At 50.7% G+C, this 18,605-nt stretch overlaps 1 protein-coding gene across 2 annotated transcripts in view; it reads left to right on the plus strand.

The window, feature by feature from the left end:
• The window catches only part of LOC122544415 (phospholipase D2-like), a 111,842-nt gene that overhangs the window by 42,393 nt on the left and 50,844 nt on the right, over positions 1 to 18,605 (plus strand). For both annotated transcript variants that reach the window (XM_087983039.1, XM_087983040.1), the window contains exons 5-9: positions 556 to 664; positions 3,580 to 3,645; positions 8,010 to 8,068; positions 13,974 to 14,066; positions 16,509 to 16,661. In XM_087983039.1, the coding sequence (XP_087839165.1) occupies positions 556 to 664; positions 3,580 to 3,645; positions 8,010 to 8,068; positions 13,974 to 14,066; positions 16,509 to 16,661 (480 nt within the window). The remainder of the gene's footprint in view (positions 1 to 555; positions 665 to 3,579; positions 3,646 to 8,009; positions 8,069 to 13,973; positions 14,067 to 16,508; positions 16,662 to 18,605) is intronic.

The following is an 18,605-nucleotide window of genomic DNA, read 5'->3' on the forward strand; positions in this document are numbered from 1 at the left end:
CGTCGCTTCTCCTGCTCCTCGGATGCTGCCTGACCTGCTGTGCTTTTCCAGCGCCACCCTCTCGTCAACTCTGACTTTCCAGCATCTGCAGGCCTCCCTTTCTCCCAGTTCAAAAATCCAGAGGGTGGTTTCGATTGAGTGACCGAAGAGAAACTGTTTCCGATGGTAGGAGGGTCAGTCACTGGAGGAGAGCCGAATGGGAGAGAATCGGGAAAACATCCCAAGGTGGGGGGGGGGTGGGGGAGAATGAGAAGAATGGTTGTTTGTTTATTTGGTGGAGGGACTCTGAGTGCTGGTGATCTGCTGAGTTTCTGTCCAGCAACACTTTGTTTTTCATTCTGGTTTGCAGTATATTTTGCTCTGATTAAACTGGGGAGCCCCCCCCCCACCCCCCCACCGTCCTCCCCGTGCTGTGCTCTCCCTCTCTCGGGCAAATGCGTCCATCCTCAGACGAGGAGGAAGGTAGTGGGAATGCAACACCAGGCCTCGATGTGACCGGAGCAGCGATTCCAGGGCCTGTCCCTCCCTCTCACTGTTTGTCCGTCTCGCCTCCAGGTTGGCAGCAGTTCCGGGGCAGAGGCGAGAGCCTGGCAGCACCATGTCGATGCCCGCCCTGCCCCACCAGCCAGAGTGGGCCTCCATGAGACAAGCTTCGAGCAAGCAGGTGAGGGTGCGGGGGAGGGGCGGGGGGGGGGTTGCTGGTGGCTACCAGGGAGGGTTGAGCTGGACGAAACCAGCTTTGTCAGGACGATTGACTGCGCAGGGGCAGGCAGGACCTTTCTGAAGCCGTGAGGCTGAGCCCAGGAACATGGCGGAGAGGGTTGACAAGAGGCCAACCTGTGCCTGTAGAACTCGCGCCTCTGTGTCTGGTAGCTCTCCCCTGCCTTTCAGCGAGACTGACTCTGGTCTCGGACTCTGACGGTGTTTGGGGGGGAGGGTGGGGTTGGGGATTTGGGGAGAGTCCGGGCCCACACTGCAGGCTTCGTCTCCTGAACGAGGCCATCACCTCCAGAGTATTGGAGAAGAACATCCGGCGTTCTGAACGCATTCCTTTGATCGGCAGAGAATCTAAGTCGTCCGTCGTCTGAAGCAGTTCTGAACAACTGAACAACAGCTTTGAAACATCCCAAATATGCCAAGCACGACAGCCGGTTTTCTGATAATCAATCCATCTCGCAACAAGGCCTAGCTCATTCCTTTTGGACATTGGAATGTTTTTAAGACAAAATCCAGGCATCCAGATACGAGTCTGAATTTTATTCCAATTGATAGCACTGTGCCCCAATAACTCTTCTGCCAACAGAGTTTGGCACAGAACCAGACCCTTCTGTCCAACTCGTTCATGCCAAATAGATATCCGAACCTAATTTAGCCCCACTTGCCAGTACCCAGCCCATATCCCTCCAAACCCTTCCTATTCATATACCCATCCAAGTGCCTTTTAAATGTTGTCATTGTACCAGCCTCCACCACTTCCTCTGGCAGCTCATTCCATACACGTACCACCCTCTGTGTGGGACCCTTTTATATCTTTCCCCTCTCACCCTAAACTTATGCCCTCTAGTTCTGGACTCCCCGACCCCATGGAAAAGACCTTGCCTATTTACCCTATCCATGTCCCTCATGATTTCATAAACCTCTATAAGATCACCCCTCAGCCTCTGACGCTCCAGGGAAAACAGCCCCAGCCTGTTCAACCTCTCCGTACAGCTCAAACCCTTCAACCCCGGCAACATCCTTGGAAACCCATTCTGAACCCTTTCAAGTTTCACAACGTCCTTTCACAGTATCCGGAATCTTTTGGCTGACTCTGCTTTATGGGGAACATCAGTAAGGCGTTCGACAAGGTTCCCCATGGGAGATTGGTTAGCAAGGTTAGATCTCACAGAAAACAGGGAGAACTAGCCATTTGGATACAGAACTGGCTCAAAGGTGGAAGACAGAGGGTGGTGGTGGAAGGTTGTTTTTCAGACTGGAGGCCTGTGACCAGTGGAGTGCCACAAGGATCGGTGCTGGGCCCTCTACTTTTTGTCATTTACATAAATGAATTGGATGTGAACATAGGAGATATAGTTAGTAAGTTTGCAGATGACACCAAAATTGGAGGTGTAGTGGACAGCGATGATTACAACGGGATCTAGATCAGATGGGCCAATGGGCTGAGAAGTGGCAGATGGAGTTTAATTCAGATAAATGCGAGGTGCTGCATTTTGGAAAAACAAATCAGAGCAGGACGTATACACTTAATGGTAAGGTCCTAGGGAGTGTTGCTGAACAAAGAGACCTTGGAGTGCAGGTTCATAGCTCCTTGAAAGTGGAGTCGCAGGTAGATAGGATAGTGAAGAAGGCGTTTGGTATGCCTTCCTTTATTGGTCAGAGTATTGAGTACAGGAGTTGGGAGGTCATGTTGCGGCTGTACAGGACATTGGTTAGGCCACTGTTGGAATATTGCGTGCAGTTCTGGTCTCCCTCCAATTGGAAGGATGTTGTGAAACATGAAAGGGTTCAGAAAAGATTTACAAGGATGTTGCCAGGGTTGGAGGATCTGAGCTACAGGGAGAGGCTTAACAGGCTGGGGCTGTTTTCCCAGGAAGGTCAGAGGCTGAGGGATGACCTCATAGAGGTTTATAAAATTATGAGGGACATGGATAGGGTAAATAGGCAAAGTCTTTTCCCTGGGGTGGGGGAGTCCAGAACTAGAGGGCATAGGTTTAGGGTGAGAGGGGAAAGATATAAAAGAGACCTAAGGAGCAACGTTTTCACGCAGAGGGTGGTACTGTATGGAATGAGCTGCCAGAGGAAGTGGTGGAGGCTGGTACATTTGCAACATTTAAGAGGCATCTGGATGGATATGTGAATAGGAAGGGTTTGGAGGGATATGGGCCAAATGCTGGCAAATGGACTAGATTAGTTTAGGATATCTGGTCGGCATGGACGAGTTGGACTGAAGGGTCTGTTTCCATGCTGTACGTCTCTACGACTGACTAATTAATTCGCCTTCTCACTGTTTTGTTACTTTGAACTCGAAGGCATTCACCATCGTGGTAACAATTGGATAGTACCATGTTCCTCTCATCGGAAGTGGGGCCGGTTCTCAACGAAAAATCATAGAATCCCTCCAGTTTGGAAAATAGGCCATTCAGCCCAACAAGTCCACACTGACCCTCCGAAGAGGCAGAATATGTTGAAGGCCTGAGCGTTGTCTGAATTACCAAGAGAGCCCACAGACCCCCTTTTGCTGTCTGTGTCACCAATTGCAGTCACCAACTAATTAGCACCCATTTCCCCTCTTGTGAAAAAGACAGGTTTTAAAAATACTTCACATTGTTGTAAAAGATCCTGGTGCACACGCGAGTCAAAGCTTTGAAATCATGTCTGTCTCTCTTCAATCACGATTCGGGCTTGCTCTACCTTTAGTTTGTCTCTTTGGGTGTGACGGTCGGAGATTTCTTTGTTGACAGTGGAAAAGGGGTGGGGGTGTGGATTCAAAAGACACAGCGGAACCGGAAGGGATCAAATGTTGGACAGTCCAATGAGGAAATGCCAGCCGTCCTGAGTTGTTTCCATTTAAATCTTCAGAAACGTCTGGAGGAATACCTGAACACAATGCTTGAGAAATCCTTCTACAGAAACTATCACGCAATGGTAAGGCCAATCCCTGAGTTCCCCTCTCTCTGTGATATGTGTCATAAAACCTCCACCTCTTCCCCCTCCCCTGCCCCCTCCCCTACCACCAACCTGTCCCCGACCCTTTCCCCCTCCCCTCCCCCCTCACCTCCACCCCACCTCCCCCCTCACCTCACCTCGCCGCTCCCCTCTCCCTTCCCCCCCCCTCCCCACTTACCCCCCTCCCCACTTCCCCCCCCTCCCCACTTACCCCCCTCCCCACTTCCCCCCCCTCCCCACTTCCCCCCCCTCCCCACTTCCCCCCCCTCCCCACTTCCACCCCTCCCCACTTCCCCCCCCCTCCCCACTTCGCCCCCCCTCCCCACTTCGCCCCCCCTCCCCACTTCGCCCCCCCCTCCCACTTCGCCCCCCCCCCACTTCGCCCCCCCTCCCACTTCGCTCCCCCCTCCCCACTTCCCCCCCCTCCCCACTTCCCCCCCTCCCCACTTCGCCCCCCCTCCCCACTTCTCCCCCCCCTCCCCACTTCCCCCCTCCCTACTTCCCCCCCTCCCCACTTCCCCCCCTCCCCACTTCCCCCCCCTCCCCACTTCCCCCCCTCCCCACTTCCACCCCTCCCCACTTCCCCCCCCTCCCCACTTCCCCCCTCCCCACTTCGCCCCCCCCCCACTTCGCCCCCCCCTCCCACTTCGCCCCCCCCCTCCCACTTCGCTCCCCCCTCCCCACTCCCCCCTCCCACTTCCGCCCTCCCACTTCCCACTCCCGTCTCCCTCCCATCCCCCTCCCCCCCCACCCCTTCCCCTCCTCCCCTCCTCCCCCTCCCCTCCCCTCCCCATCCCCTTCTCCCTCCCCCTCCCCCCTCCATATCCCCTTCTCCCTCCCCCTGCCCCCTCCATATCCCCTTCCGCCTCCCCGCTGCCCATCCCCCTCCCCCCCCCCCCACACCCCTGCTCCCCCGCCCCCTTCCTCCCCTCCCCCCTATGATACTTGTTCATGTCATGGTGGAAAATCCCTGAGAGTCCCGCAGTCAGTTCCTCGGAGGTTTCAGATCGCCGTCTGGTTTGTATCTCGCCTTCTTCTCTGTCACAGTTTGAATGACTGAGGATGGGGAGAAATATGTTCACCCAGTGGTGGGGAACCTGTGGAACTCTCTCTCACAGAGTGGGTTGGGGTGAAAACATTAAATAATTTCAAGAGGGAGTGAGATTTCCATCTTCGAGCGAAAGGGATCAAAGGGTCTGGGGAGAAATCGGAAAGAGGGGACTGAGTTCGATGGTCAGCCGTGATCAACGCTGAAAGGTCAATGCTCTGCTCCTGCCCCGAGTTACTCGGTTTTGATCTCTCTGTGTCGCCCTCTTGACCTTTATTCCTGCCTCTTACCCACTCCCACTCTCACCATGACCTCTCTTCACACTGTTCACTGTCTCTCTCCCTCTCCATCCTGACATCCCCACCCTCTCTCACACCCCCAACCCATCACTGTCATCTTGACCAGCCCCTACAGTTAGGTAAGGGGTAAATGTAGGGGTATGGGTGGGTTGCGCTTCAGCGGGTCGGTGTGGACTTGTTGGGCCGAAGGGCCTGTTTCCACACTGTAATGTAATCTAATCTAATCTAATCTACACTCCCTCCCTATCTCTGTAACCTCCTCCAGCCCTCACTCCTCCCTACCTCTATAACTCCCTGCAGCGCCTACACCCCCTCCCTATTTCTGTAACCTCCTCCAGGCCCTCACCCCTCCCTACCTCTATAACTCCCTCCAGCCCCTACACCCCCTCCCTATCTCTGTAACCCCCTCCAGCCCCTACACCCCTCCCTATCTTTGTAACCCCCTACAGTCCCTGCACCCCCTCCCTATCTCTGTAACTCCCTCCAGCCCCTACACCCCCTCCCTATCTCTGTAACTCCCTCCAGCCCCTACACCCCTCCCTATCTCTGTAACCTCTTCCAGCCCCTACACCCCCTCCCTATCTCTAACCTCCCCCAGCCCCTCCACCACCTACATTCCCTCCCTATCTCTGTAACTTCCTCCAGTCCCTACACCCCCTCCCTATCTCTGTAACCCCCTCCAGCCCCTACACCCCCTCCCTATCTCTGTAACCCCCTCCAGCCCCTACACCCCCTCCCTATCTCTGTAACTCCCTCCAGCCCCTACACCCCTCCCTATCTCTGTAACCTCTTCCAGCCCCTACACCCCCTCCCTATCTCTAACCTCCCCCAGCCCCTCCACCACCTACATTCCCTCCCTATCTCTGTAACTTCCTCCAGTCCCTACACCCCCTCCCTATCTCTGTAACCCCCTCCAGCCCCTACACCCCCTCCCTATCTCTGTAACCCCCTCCCATTCCAGCCTGTTGAGTGTTCCTGTATTCCCATTCTTCTGCCATTGGTGGCCGTACCTTCAGTTGCTCATGCCCAAACTCAGGAATTCCTTCCTGAATCCGTCTGCCTCACGTGGTCCTGCTTTGGGTTCGTAGTTGAGAGTGCGGTGCTGGGAAAGCCCAGCAGGTCAGGCAACGTCTGAGGAGCAGGAGAGTCAACATTTCAGGCAAGACCCCTTCATCAGGAATGGCTCATGAGTGGCCTAGTAACAATGACTCCCAAGCTTCTGGGTTCAAATCCCATAGACAAGAACAGGGCAATACCACGCCAATACTCACCCTGAGGGTGCACCGTTCATCCAGTACAGGTACACCTCTGTCATCTACCCGACAGTGTGTGATAGAGTTAGCCCCACTTGCCTGGATGGGGGCAGCTCCAACAACACTCAAGGAGCTTGATACCATCCAGGACAAAGCAGCCCCCGCTCGATTTGCGCCACATCCACGGCCATCGCTCTGTTGCCACAGTACGTACAATCTATAAGATGAACTGCTGAAATTCTCCAAAGATCTTATGTATCTTCCAAACCCACGACCACCACCATCAACTTGAGTCAACTTGCGGCAAGTGAACTTCAGCGGTTTGAGAAGGCAGTTCACCCCCACCTTCTCAGGTACAAATAGCGGCGGGCATTTTAAAACAAAAATGTGTTGGCCCAGCCAGTGATGGCTATGTCCTACGAGTGAATGAAAAAAAGGAGCCCAAGGCCCAGTGTACCTCCCGTGTTCAGTGTAAAAGATCCCAAGGCAAAAAGAAAGATTTGGTCAAAGAGCTGGTGTTTGCTGTTAAGATAAGACCTCAGAGCTGCTAACCAGCACAGAACCTGTCATCGTTGGCCTGTAGGTGAGGTGGGCCCAGCAACAAGGAGGTGGAGCCTGAAGTGTGGCAGCTTTGACATTGGTGGGTTTGGCACAGGCCTGGGCGCCAGCGCAGGCATCTTTGGTCATTATGACTCTATTTATTGTCACGTACATCCTGAAGATACAGTAAAAAGTGTTTTGTTTTCACAATCGGGTGCCATTTTGGAGTGCAGTCAGGATAAAAAGAAATTACTTAAGTAGGAGTTTACCTTCGGTTCTGGAGCACAGCTTCTGCAAGGCCAAAGCCCCAGGAGACCCCACTTCACCGATACCACAATGAGTCCAGGATCTACCGCTGCCAGGAGTCCATGTCCTGGGGTTCTCCACCGCTGCCAGGAGTTCAGGACTCTGGTATTCTGCTGCTGAGAGTCCAGGCTGTGAGCCTACCACTGTCAGGATTCAGGCTTCATTCCTACCACTGTCAGGAGTTTAGGCTCTGGGCATTCCGCTGAGAGTCCGGGCTCCGGGCCTACCCCTGTTGGGAGTCCGGGCTCCGGGCCTACCCCTGTCGGGAGAGTAGGCCCTGGGCGTTCCACCGCTGAGAGTCCGGGCTCCGGGCCTACCCCTGTCGGGAGTGCGGGCTCTGGGCCTACCACTGTCGGGAGTTTAGGCCCTGGGCGTTCCACCGCTGAGAGTTCAGGCTCTGGGCAACTCCACAGCCACCAGCAGACCCGCTCCACACCACTGATGCTGTGGCTCCCTGTCCGCTAACACCGCTCCAGCCTTGAATATGAAGAAGAAAAGATAAAATAGGGACTGTACATCGAGAAATCAATGCCACTGGTCCAGAGTGGACAGGCTCCAATTGGTGCCATTTTGGACGTCATGATGGAGGTGGTAAAACAAAGATGGGCTCTCTTTCAGCTATATCTTTATATCCTTAAACTATTCACAAAGGCACCAGGTCATGGCAGCATTTCAAGCTTTTCACTGTTTTTACTGTATTCATAATTTATTCAGAAATCATCATTCATGTTTAAAAATAATTCACAGTTCACTTACTAGGAAGGAATTACGGTCACCTTTTGAGGTTTGTGAAGCAGGCCTGATAATAACTAGTTCTCACCTGTTCTGGAATTCAATCCTTGATTTTTTTGTTTGAATTGGGGCTGTGGTGCTTTAACAGGGTGTGTTTTATTCCAGATGGCCTTCCTGGATGTTAGTGAGCTGTCCTTCATTCCAGATTTGGGGCCCAAAGGCCTGTAAGTACCTTGGGCTTGGTTGAGCTGTCATCATGTTGCGCTGTGGTAAAGCTCCTTCAGACTTACACACATATTCACTCTCTCACACACACTCTCTCACACACACTCTCTCACACACACTCTCTCACACTCACACACACACACTCACACACACTCTCTCTCTCTCTCTCTCACACACACTCTCTCTCTCTCTCTCACACACACTCTCTCTCTCTCACACACTCTCTCTCACACACACACTCTCACACACACAGTTGCTCTCTCATGTACATGCACATTCACACACATAAACGTTTGCTTCACTCTCACATGCTTGCACACACTCGCTCTCTCACACTCATAGATTTGTCTCATTCAGAATCTAACACATACATTTTCTCCCTCTGACACACTTTCTGTCACTCTGTTTGTCTATCTGTCTCTCTCTCTCTCTCTCTCTCTCTTTCTCTCTCTCTGTCTCTCGGTTTTGGTCTGTCTTTTTTTTTTCACTCTCTCTCTCACACTCTCTCCCTCGGTGTTCTTCTCACTCTCTCTGTGTCTCTCCCTCTCTCTCTCTTTCTGTCTTCCCCTCTCACTCTCTGTGTCTTGCTCTCGCTCTCTCTCTGTCTCTCTCTCTGTCTGTCTGTCTCTCTCTATCTGTCTTCCTCTCGCTCTCTCACTCTTTCCAGCTTCCTCTCTCTCTCCTCTCTCCCCTCTCCCCTCGCCCCTCTCTCCTCTCTCCCCACTCTCTCTCTCTCCCCTCTCTCTCTCTCTCTCTCTCTCCCTCTCTCTCTCTCCTCTCTCCCTCTCTCTCTCTCCCCTCTCACTCTCTCTCTCCCCTCTCACTCTCTCTCTCCCCTCTCTCTCTCTCTCTCCCCTCTCTCTCTCTCTCTCCCCTCTCTCTCTCTCCCCTCTCTCTCTCTCTCCCCTCTCTCTCTCTCTCCCCTCTCTCTCTCTCTTCCCTCTCTCTCTCTCTTCCCCCTCTCTCTCTCTTCCCTCTCTCTCTCTCTTCCCTCTCTCTCTCTCTTCCCTCTCTCTCTCTCTTCCCTCTCTCTCTCTCCCCTCTCTCTCTCTCTCTCTCTCTCCCTCTCTCTCTCTCCTCTCTCCCTCTCTCTCTCTCCCCTCTCACTCTCTCTCTCCCCTCTCACTCTCTCTCTCCCCTCTCTCTCTCTCCCCCCTCTCTCTCTCTCTCTCCCCTCTCTCTCTCTCCCCTCTCTCTCTCTCTCCCCTCTCTCTCTCTCTCCCCTCTCTCTCTCTCTTCCCTCTCTCTCTCTCTTCCCCCTCTCTCTCTCTTCCCTCTCTCTCTCTCTTCCCTCTCTCTCTCTCTTCCCTCTCTCTCTCTCTCTCTCTCTCTCCCCCCCCTCTCTCTCTCTCCCCCTCTCTCTCTGTCTTCCTCTCACTCTCTCTGTCTCTGTCTTCCTGTCTCCCCCTCTCTCTGTCTGTCTCTCTCTCTCTCTCTTTCAGTCTTCCTCTCTCATTCACTCTCTCTTTCATAGAACATAGAACAATACAGCGCAGAACAGGCCCTTCGGCCCTTGATGTTGCGCCGACCCGTGAACTATTCTCAGCTCGTCCCCCTACACTATCCCAAAATCATCCATGTGCTTATCTAAGGATTGTTTAAATCTCCCTAATGTGGCTGAGTTGACTACATTGGCAGGCAGGGCATTCCACACCCTTACCACTCTCTGAGTAAAGATCCTGCCTCTGACATCTGTCTTAAATCTATCACCCCGCAATTTGTAATTATGCCCCCTCGTACAAGCTGACATCATCATCCTCAGAAAAGGACTCTCACTGTCTACCCTCTCTAATCCTCTCATCATCTTGTATGTCTCTATCAAATCCCCCCTTAGCCTCTTCTTTCTAATGAGAACAGACCCAAGTCTCTCAGCCTTTCCTCATAAGACCATCCCTCCAGACCAGGCAACATCCTGGTAAATCTCCTCTGCACTTTTTCCAATGCTTCCACATCCTTCCCGAAATATGGGGACAGGAACTGTACACAATATTCCAAGTGTGGCCGCACCAGCGTTCTGTATAGTTGCAGTATGATATTGCGGCTCCGGAACTCAATCCCTCTACCAATGAAACCTAACACACCGTATGCCTTCTTAACAACACTATCTACCTGGGTGGCAACTTTCAGGGATCTATATACATGGACTCCAAGATCCCTCTGTACATCCACACTACCAAGAATCTTTCCATTGACCCAGTGCTCTGCCTTCCTGTTATTCTTCCCAAAGTGCATCACCTCACATTTAGCTGCATTGAACTCCATTTGCCACCCCTCAGCCCAATTCTGCAGTTTATCCAAGTCCCCCTGCAACCTGTAACATTCTTCCAAACTGTGCACTACTCCACCGACTTTAGTGTCGTCTGCAAATTTACTAATCCATCCACCTATGCCTGCGTCCAAGTCATTCATAAAAATGACAAACAGCAGTGGTCCTAAAACAGATCCTTGTGGCACACCACTAGTAACCGGACTCCAGGCTGAATATTTTCCATCAACCACCACTCGCTGCCTTCTTTCAGAAAGCCAGTTTCTAACCCAAACTGCTAAATCACCCTCAATTCCATGCCTCTGCATTTTCTCCAACAGCCTACCATGTGGAACCTTATCAAAGGCTTTACTGAAGTCCATGTACCCCACGTCAACTGCCCTACCCTCATCTACAAGCTTGGTCACCTTCTCAAAAGACTCAGTGAGGTTTGTGAGACAAGACCTGCCCTCAATGAAACCATGTTGACTATCTGAAATCAAATCGTTGCTTGCAAGATTATTATAAATCCTATCTCTCATAATCCTTTCCAAAACCTTTCCTACAACAGACGTAAGGCTCACTGGTCTATAATTACCTGAGTCATCTCTACTGCCCTTCTTGAACAAGGGCACAATAGTTGCAATCCTCCAGTCCTCTGGTACTAAACCTGTAGACAATGACGACTCAAATATCAAAGCCAAAGGCTCTGCTATCTCCTCCCTAGCTTCCCAGAGAATTCTCGGATAAATCCCATCCGGCCCAGGGGACTTGTCCACTTTCACTCCTTCTAGAATTGATAACACCTGTTCGTAACTAACCTCGATCCTTTCTAGTCTAATATCTCGTACCTCATTCTTCTCCTCCACAATATTCTCCTTTTCCTGAGTGAACTCCGATGAGAAATGTTCATTTAGCTCCTCTCTGATCTCCACAGGGTCCACACTCAACTTCCCACTTCTGTCTTTGATTGGCCCTATTCCTACCCTAATCATCCTTTTATTCCTCACATACCTATAGAAAGCTTTAGAATTCTCCTTTATTCTATTTGCTAAAGACTGCTCGTGTCCTCTCTTTGCTCTTCTTAACTCTCTCTTTGAATCCTTCCTAGCTGATCTGTAACTCTCCATCGCCTCATCTGTACCATCTTGCCTCATCAACACATAAGCCTCCTTCTTCTGAACAAGAGAGGCAATTTCTGTAATAAACCACGGTTCCCTTACCTTATCACTTCCTCCCTGCCTGACAGGGACTTACCGATCAAGGACACGCAATATCTGTTCCTTAAACTAGCTCCACATTTCGATTGTCTGCATCCCCTGCATTTTGCAACCCCATTCTATGCATCCTAAGTCTTGCCTAATTGCATTATAATTGCCCTACTCCTATCGATAACTCTTGCCCTGTGGCATGTACCTATCCCTTTCCATAGCTAAACTAAATGTAACTGAATTATGGTCACTCTCTCCAAAGTGCTTACCTACAACTAAATTAAACACCTGGCCTGGTTCATTGCCAAGCACCAGACCCAGTGTGGCCTCCCCTCTTGTCGGCCCTTCGACATACTGTGTCAGGAAACCCTCCTGTACATATTGGACAAAAACTGATCCATCTGACATACTGGAGTTATAACATCTCCAGTCAATGTTGGGGAAGTTAAAGTCCCCTATAATGACCACCCTGTTCCTTTCACTCCTACCTAGAATAACTATGCTAATCCTCTCTTCCACCTCCCTGGAACTCTGCAGAGGCCTATTAAAAAAAACTCCCTGCAGTGTGACCTCTCCTCTCCTGTTTCTAACCTCAGCCCACACTACCTCAGTAGACGAGTCCTCATCAAAAGTTCTCTCAGCCACCGTTATACTATCCTTGACTAACAAGGCCTCACCTCCCCCTCTTTTACCATCTTGCCTGTTCTTAATGAAAGATCTAAATCCTGGAACCGGCAACATCCATTCCTCACCCTGCTCTATCCATGTCTACGAAATGGGCACAACATCGAAGTCCCAGGTACCCATCCATGCTGCAAGCTCACAGACCTTATTTCGGACACTTTGGCGTTGAAGTAGACACACTTCAAACTAGTTTGCTGTCTGCCAGCACATTCCTGTGACCCTGAAATTCTGTCCCTGTCCTCCCTACTCTCCTCCTCCTGTGCACTGCAACTACACCCCCCGGTTCCCATCCCCCTGCTGAGCTAGTTTAAACCCACCCGAATGGCACCAGCAAATTTCCCACCCAGGATATTCGTACCCCTCTGGTTCGAGTGAAGACTGTCCTGTTTGTACCAGTCCCACCTTCCCCAGAATGAGCCCCAATTATCCAAGTACCTGAAACCCTCCCTCCTGCACCCTTGCAGCCACGTGTTCAGCTGATACCTTTCCCTATTCCTTGCCTCGCTATCACGTGGCACAGGTAACAAGCCAGAGATAACAACTCTGTCCTAGCTCTCAGCTTCCACCCGAGCTCCCTGAAACCCTGCCTTACATCCCTATCCCTCTGTCTACCTACGTCGTTCGTACCCACGTGAGGCTTGAGGCTTGTCACCCTCTCCCTTCAGGACCCCAAAGGTACGATCCGAGTCTTCAGTCTTCCTTTCTCACTCTCTCTGTCTCTCTTTTTCAGTCTTTCTCTCTCTCTATCTGTCTCTCTACCCCCTCTCACTCTGTCTCTCTCCCTCTCTCACTCTGTCTCTGTCTCTCTCTCTCTGTCTTTCTCTCTCTCTCTGTCTTTCTCTCTCTCTCTCTGTCTCTTTTTCAGTCTTCCTTTCTCTCTCTCTCTACCTGTCTCTCTCTCCCTTTCTCTCTCTCTCTCTCTCTGTCTTTCTCTCTCTCTCTCTCTCTGTCTCTCTCTGTGTCTCTCTCTCTGTGTCTCTCTCTCTGTGTCTCTCTCTCTCTCTGTCTCTCTCTCTCTGTCTCTCTCACTCTCTATCTTTCTCTCTCTCTGTGTCTTCCTCTCTCATTCTCAATCTGTCCTCCTCTCACTGTGTCTTCCCCCTCTCTCACTGTGTCTTCCCCCTCTCTCACTGTGTCTTCCCCCTCTCTCACTGTGTCTTCCCCCCCTCTCTCTCTCTCTGTCTCTCTCTCACTCTGTCTCTCTCACTCTGTCTCTCTCTCTCTGTGTCTCTCTCTCTGTGTCTCTCTCTCTGTGTCTCTCTCTCTGTGTCTCTCTGTGTCTCTCTCTCTCTGTCTCTCTGTCTGTCTCTCTCTGTGTGTCTCACTCTGTCTCTCTCTCACTCTGTCTCTCTCTCACTCTGTCTCTCTCTCACTCTGTCTCTCTCTCTCACTCTGCCTCTCTCTCTCACTCTGTCTCTCTCTCTCACTCTGTCTCTCTCTCACTCTGTCTCTCTCTCTCTCACTCTGTCTCTCTCTCTCTCTCACTCTGTCTCTCTCTCTCTCTCACTCTGTCTCTCTCTCTCTCTCACTCTGTCTCTCTCTCTCACTCTGTCTCTATGGCTCTCTCTGCCTTCCACTCTCTCTGTCATAACAGGCACTGGTTCACTCCATGGGATGTACCTGGCAGTTGTTTGTTGTTAATGGGAAGCCTCAGTGTGGAGGGTGCTGCTCCCATGCAGAGAGACTCGTTTCAGTGATAGTTGTGGGGGACCCCGCGAGCTGCCCAGTGGGGGACAGTGTTTAATTTCCACACTCTGTTCACAGGGAGGCGATGATTGTGAAGCGATCCGGGGGTCACCGAATTCCTGGTCTAAACTGCTGCGGGCGACATAAAGTCTGCTATCAGTGGTCAAAGAGGTCAGTCCAGTTTGAAACCTTCTACACTTTGGTAAAGACATCACAAATGTACGGGTGAACTGACCTCTCAGTCGGGAGTGACCTGCTGTGTCCGTGGACAGGAGCTGATACTGAGATACGCTCCCATGGGACTGGACAATACCAGTCGGGAGTGAATCGTTCCTTTTTGGAGATGTTTTGCTGTAGCTTTTCCCTTCGCACTCAGACTGATCCAGGAGCGCCAAGTTTAAAACAATCACAGCAGTTTATATTGGAGATGGGGAAAGAGGGGGCTGTTAGGTCGGCAAGTGGGCTGATGGGATGAGACGTTGCCATGGTGAGAGCCGTGGGGGAACCACAGGCTCTTGTCAAGTGCATTTTGGTGAAAGATACAGTGAGAAGTGCTATATAGTGTCGCTGTTATCCGGCGTTATCGTAAAACGCAGAGAAATAAAGCGAAATCTAATGGCAGAAGAATAAAGAACTGATGAAATTCAGCTTTGCGGTCCTGGCTAAGTGCTGGCCCACAGGCCTGACAGCCAGGCACGAGTCCCCTTTGCGCTGTCATTGTCGCTGGAATGCAAGTTGCCATCTCGCATCGAACCTTGCGCTTGGGCGGCACGGTGGCTCAATGGTTAGCACTGCTGCCTCACAGTGCCAGGGATCCGAGTTCGATTCCCACCCTCTGGCGACTGTCTGTGAGAAGTTTGCACATTCTACCCGTGTCTGCGTGGGTTTCCTTCAGGTACTCCGGTTTCCTCCCACAATCCAAGACGTGCAGGTTAGGATGGATTGGTGATACTGAATTACCCCATAGTGCCACAGAGATGTGTAGGCTAGGCGCATATGTTTAGGGGGTAAATGTAGAGTAATAGGGGAGGGGAATGGGTCTGGGTGGGTTGCTCTTCGGAGGGTCGGTGTGGACTTGTTGGGCCGAATGGCCTGTTTCCACACTCTGGGGATTCTTTAAAAAAAACATTCATGCAAAGAATAGCGGGAATTGATTGTTTGAAATTTGGCATTCTTGCATCGTTCCAAATGGGCTGTGAGACAAAATCTTCGCCAACATTGTGTCTTTTCAGCAACATTGCACAATATTGCAACATTCTTATCATTCCCAACTTTATGTCAACCGTGAATAACAATTCCTTCCCATACTGTTACGTGTGCTTCCTGTCTGCCTGAGTAAACCACTTTTCCTCCCAGTATTTTATGACTTTTACAAATGAAAGAACACTTTACAAATGAAGTAAATTGAGTTATTTATTTTTGTAAAGTATTATGCCCTTTTGAGATTTGGCATTCTTGCAAAAAGTAGTGGACAGCGCAGAGGGTTACCTCCGATTACAGCAGGATCTTGACCAGATGGGCCAATGGGCTGAGAAGTGGCAGATGGAGTTTAATTCAGATAAATGAGAGGTGCTGCATTTTGGGAAAGCAAATCTTAGCAGGATTTATACACTTAATGGTAAGGTCTTAGGGAGTGGTGCTGAACAAAGAGACCTTGGAGTGCAGGTTCATAGCTCCATGAAAGTGGAGTCGCAGGTAGATAGGATAGTGAAGAAGGCGTTTGGTATGCTTTCCTTTATTGGTCAGAGTATTGAGTACAGGAGTTGGGAGGTCATGTTACGGCTGTACAGGATATTGGTTAGGCCACTGTTGGAATATTGCATGCAATTTTGGTCTCCTTCCTATCGAAAAGATTTACAGGGATGTTGCCAGGGTTGGAGGATTTGAGCTATGGGGAGAAGCTGAACAGGCGAGGGCTGTTTTCCCTGGAGCGTCTGAGGTTGATGGGTGAGCTTATAGAGGTTTACAAAATCATGAAGGGCATGGATAATATAAATAAAGTCTTTTTCCTGGGGTCGGGGAGTCCAGAACTAGAGGGCATAGGTTTACGGTGAGAGGGGAAAGATATAAAAGAGACCTGAGGGGCAACTTTTTCACACAGAGGGTGGTACGTGTATGGAATGAACTGCCAGAGGATGTGGTGGAGGCTGGTACAATTGCAACATTTAAGAGGCATTTGGATGGGTATATGAATAGGAAGGGTTTGGAGGGATATGGGCCGGGTGCTGGTAGGTGGGACTAGATTGGGTTGGGATATTTGGTCGGCGTGGATGGGTTGGACCGAAGGGTCTGTTTCCATGCTGTACATCTCTATGACTCCAAGAGATGAAACGTCTCGATTACCAGCGATAGTTTGGTTCAGGGATGTGTAGGTTAGATGCATTAGTCAGGGGAAAATAGTGGATAGGGGAATGGGTCTGGACGGGTTACACTTCGGAGGGCCGGTGTGGACTTGTGGGCCGAATGGCCTGTTTCCACACTGTGGGGATTCCACAGGAAAAACATACTCGAGTTCAGTGCCGATGCATGGTTTGGAGCTGTTAGACTGGAGATGGCTGAAGCCATTTCGGAGATATTGTGTTGCTTCGGAGTAACTTGTCCTTTTTCTTCCAGGTGGATTGTCATAAAGGATTCTTTCCTTCTGTACATGAGGCCTTCGAACGGGATCATCTCCTTTGTGCTTCTGTTTGACAAGGGGTTCAACGTCCAAGTTGGTAGCAAGGAAACAGGCACGAAATATGGAGTGATGATTGAAAATCTGTCCAGGTTCAACCTCTTGTCCTTTTTGATCTGTTTCCCCGGTCTCTCTCTTTCTCTTGCTTGGAGGGGGATAGGGACAGAAGGAGGCCATTCAGCCCCCCCCCCCCCCCCCGGCACCCATGCTACCATTTGAAGTGGGTTCCCCCTTTTAGAGAGAGGCTGCCTCAGGTGGGCCCCGCATACTGCCTACACCCAAGTAAGATCTACTATAAGTTGCTCCAAAACAAAATCGTGGAGACATTCTATGAGCTCGTTTTCTTGAGATCCACCACCAACCTGTTTTTCCCTGTCCGCCTGCGAATTGAAGGACCCCCCCATGATTTTTGTAATAGTCCCCTTTCTTGTATGGATTTTCTATCTCCTGATTTACCTACTGCCCCACATCCTGACTACTGTTGGGAGGCCTGTATATAATTGCCATCAGGGTCAATTATACAATCCCTACAACAGTATGGAAACAGGCCGTTCGGCCTAACACCGACTTTCCGAAGAGTAACCCACCCAGACCCGTTCCCCTACCCTGCATTTACCTTGCGCTAAGAGGCAGCAGTGCTAACCACTGAGTCACCGTGCCATCCCGAATAAGTGTGGACCATTCCAGTCCTTTAAGGTAGTTCTGCCATTCAATAAGGTCAAGGCTAGTCTATGGCTGACTTCCCTTTACCCATGTCCCTTAATAACTTTGCTTACTAGAAATTTATTGATTGTAGATTTAAAATTAACAACTGATGCACTGCGTTTGTGGAAGGAAGTACCTTCCTTTGTGTGGGGAAGGTTTAGGGTGAGAAGGGAAAGATATAAAAGCAACTTTTTCACGCAGAGAATGGTATGTGTATGGAATGAGCTGCCAGAGGAAGTGGTGGAGGCTGGTACAATTACGTTTAAGAGGTGTCTGGATGGGTATATGAATAGGAAGGGATTGGAGGGATATGGGCTGGGTGCTGGTAGGTGGGTTGGACCGAAGGGTCTGTTTCGGTGCTGTCCATCTCTATGATTCTAAGTACTTCCTCAGAAACGATCTGGCCCTAATTCTCAAGCTATGCCCCCTAGTTCTAGAATGCTTTGTCTTTTCCTGTTAATATCCTGAAGACTTCGATCCAATCGCCTCTTCTTCATCCAAATTCTCGGGAAGGCAGGCCTAATTTGCATAAACCTCTCCTCCTAACTGAGTCCCTGGAGTCATTGGGACTCTGAGCAGGAACGTTGGGGAGGTGGTGAAGTCTGAGACAGCAATGGAGCTCCCAAACGTTGACAACTCTCACTGACGTCGCAATAATATTCAAGCCTCGAAATGAGTTGGCGCTTTGGTTGGGTGAGGAAGGGTCTGGATGAGGTGTCGGTGATGTGGAATTAAAGGCTCGGGAAGACCTGACGGAGAAATCGTCTTTGACGAAGAGAGGAGGTGACTGGACGGAGCAGTAGCGTTCACGTGGACGTTTCCCTGGAGAATCGGACTCGGTTTTGGTCCCCTTCAGGAGCAGTGTTGGAGCCAGATCAGAGGAGGTTCACTCGATTTTGAATCCAGAGGTCAGGGGTTTGCCTCCCGAAGAGAGGTTGAGCAGTTTAGGCTTATACTCTCTGGACAGGATTGGAGAGGAGATCTAATTGAGCGATAAAAGAGTCTGAAGGACATTGACCGACGTAGATGTAGAGAGGATGTTTCCTCATGTGGGGCAATCTAGAATGAGGAGTCCCAGTTTTAGGACAAGGGGGAGCAGATTTATAACAAAGGAATTGAAGAACTGTTTCTCTTGAAGATTTGTGAATCTGTGGAATTCACTGCCCCAGAGTGAGGTGGATGCTGGGACTCTGAGTAAATTTAAGGATGGATTTTTAAAATTAGTAGTGGGTTGAAGGGTTATGGGGAGAAAGATTGGAAAGTGGAGTTGAGGCCGAGATGAGATGGGCAGCGCAGGCTGGAGGGGCTGAATGGTCTCCTACTCCTAAAGG

Source organism: Chiloscyllium plagiosum, unplaced genomic scaffold (assembly GCF_037043375.1).
Source record: "Chiloscyllium plagiosum isolate Xiang-an unplaced genomic scaffold, Cpla_swu_hap1 HiC_scaffold_44, whole genome shotgun sequence".
Taxonomy (NCBI): Eukaryota; Metazoa; Chordata; class Chondrichthyes; order Orectolobiformes; family Hemiscylliidae; genus Chiloscyllium; species Chiloscyllium plagiosum.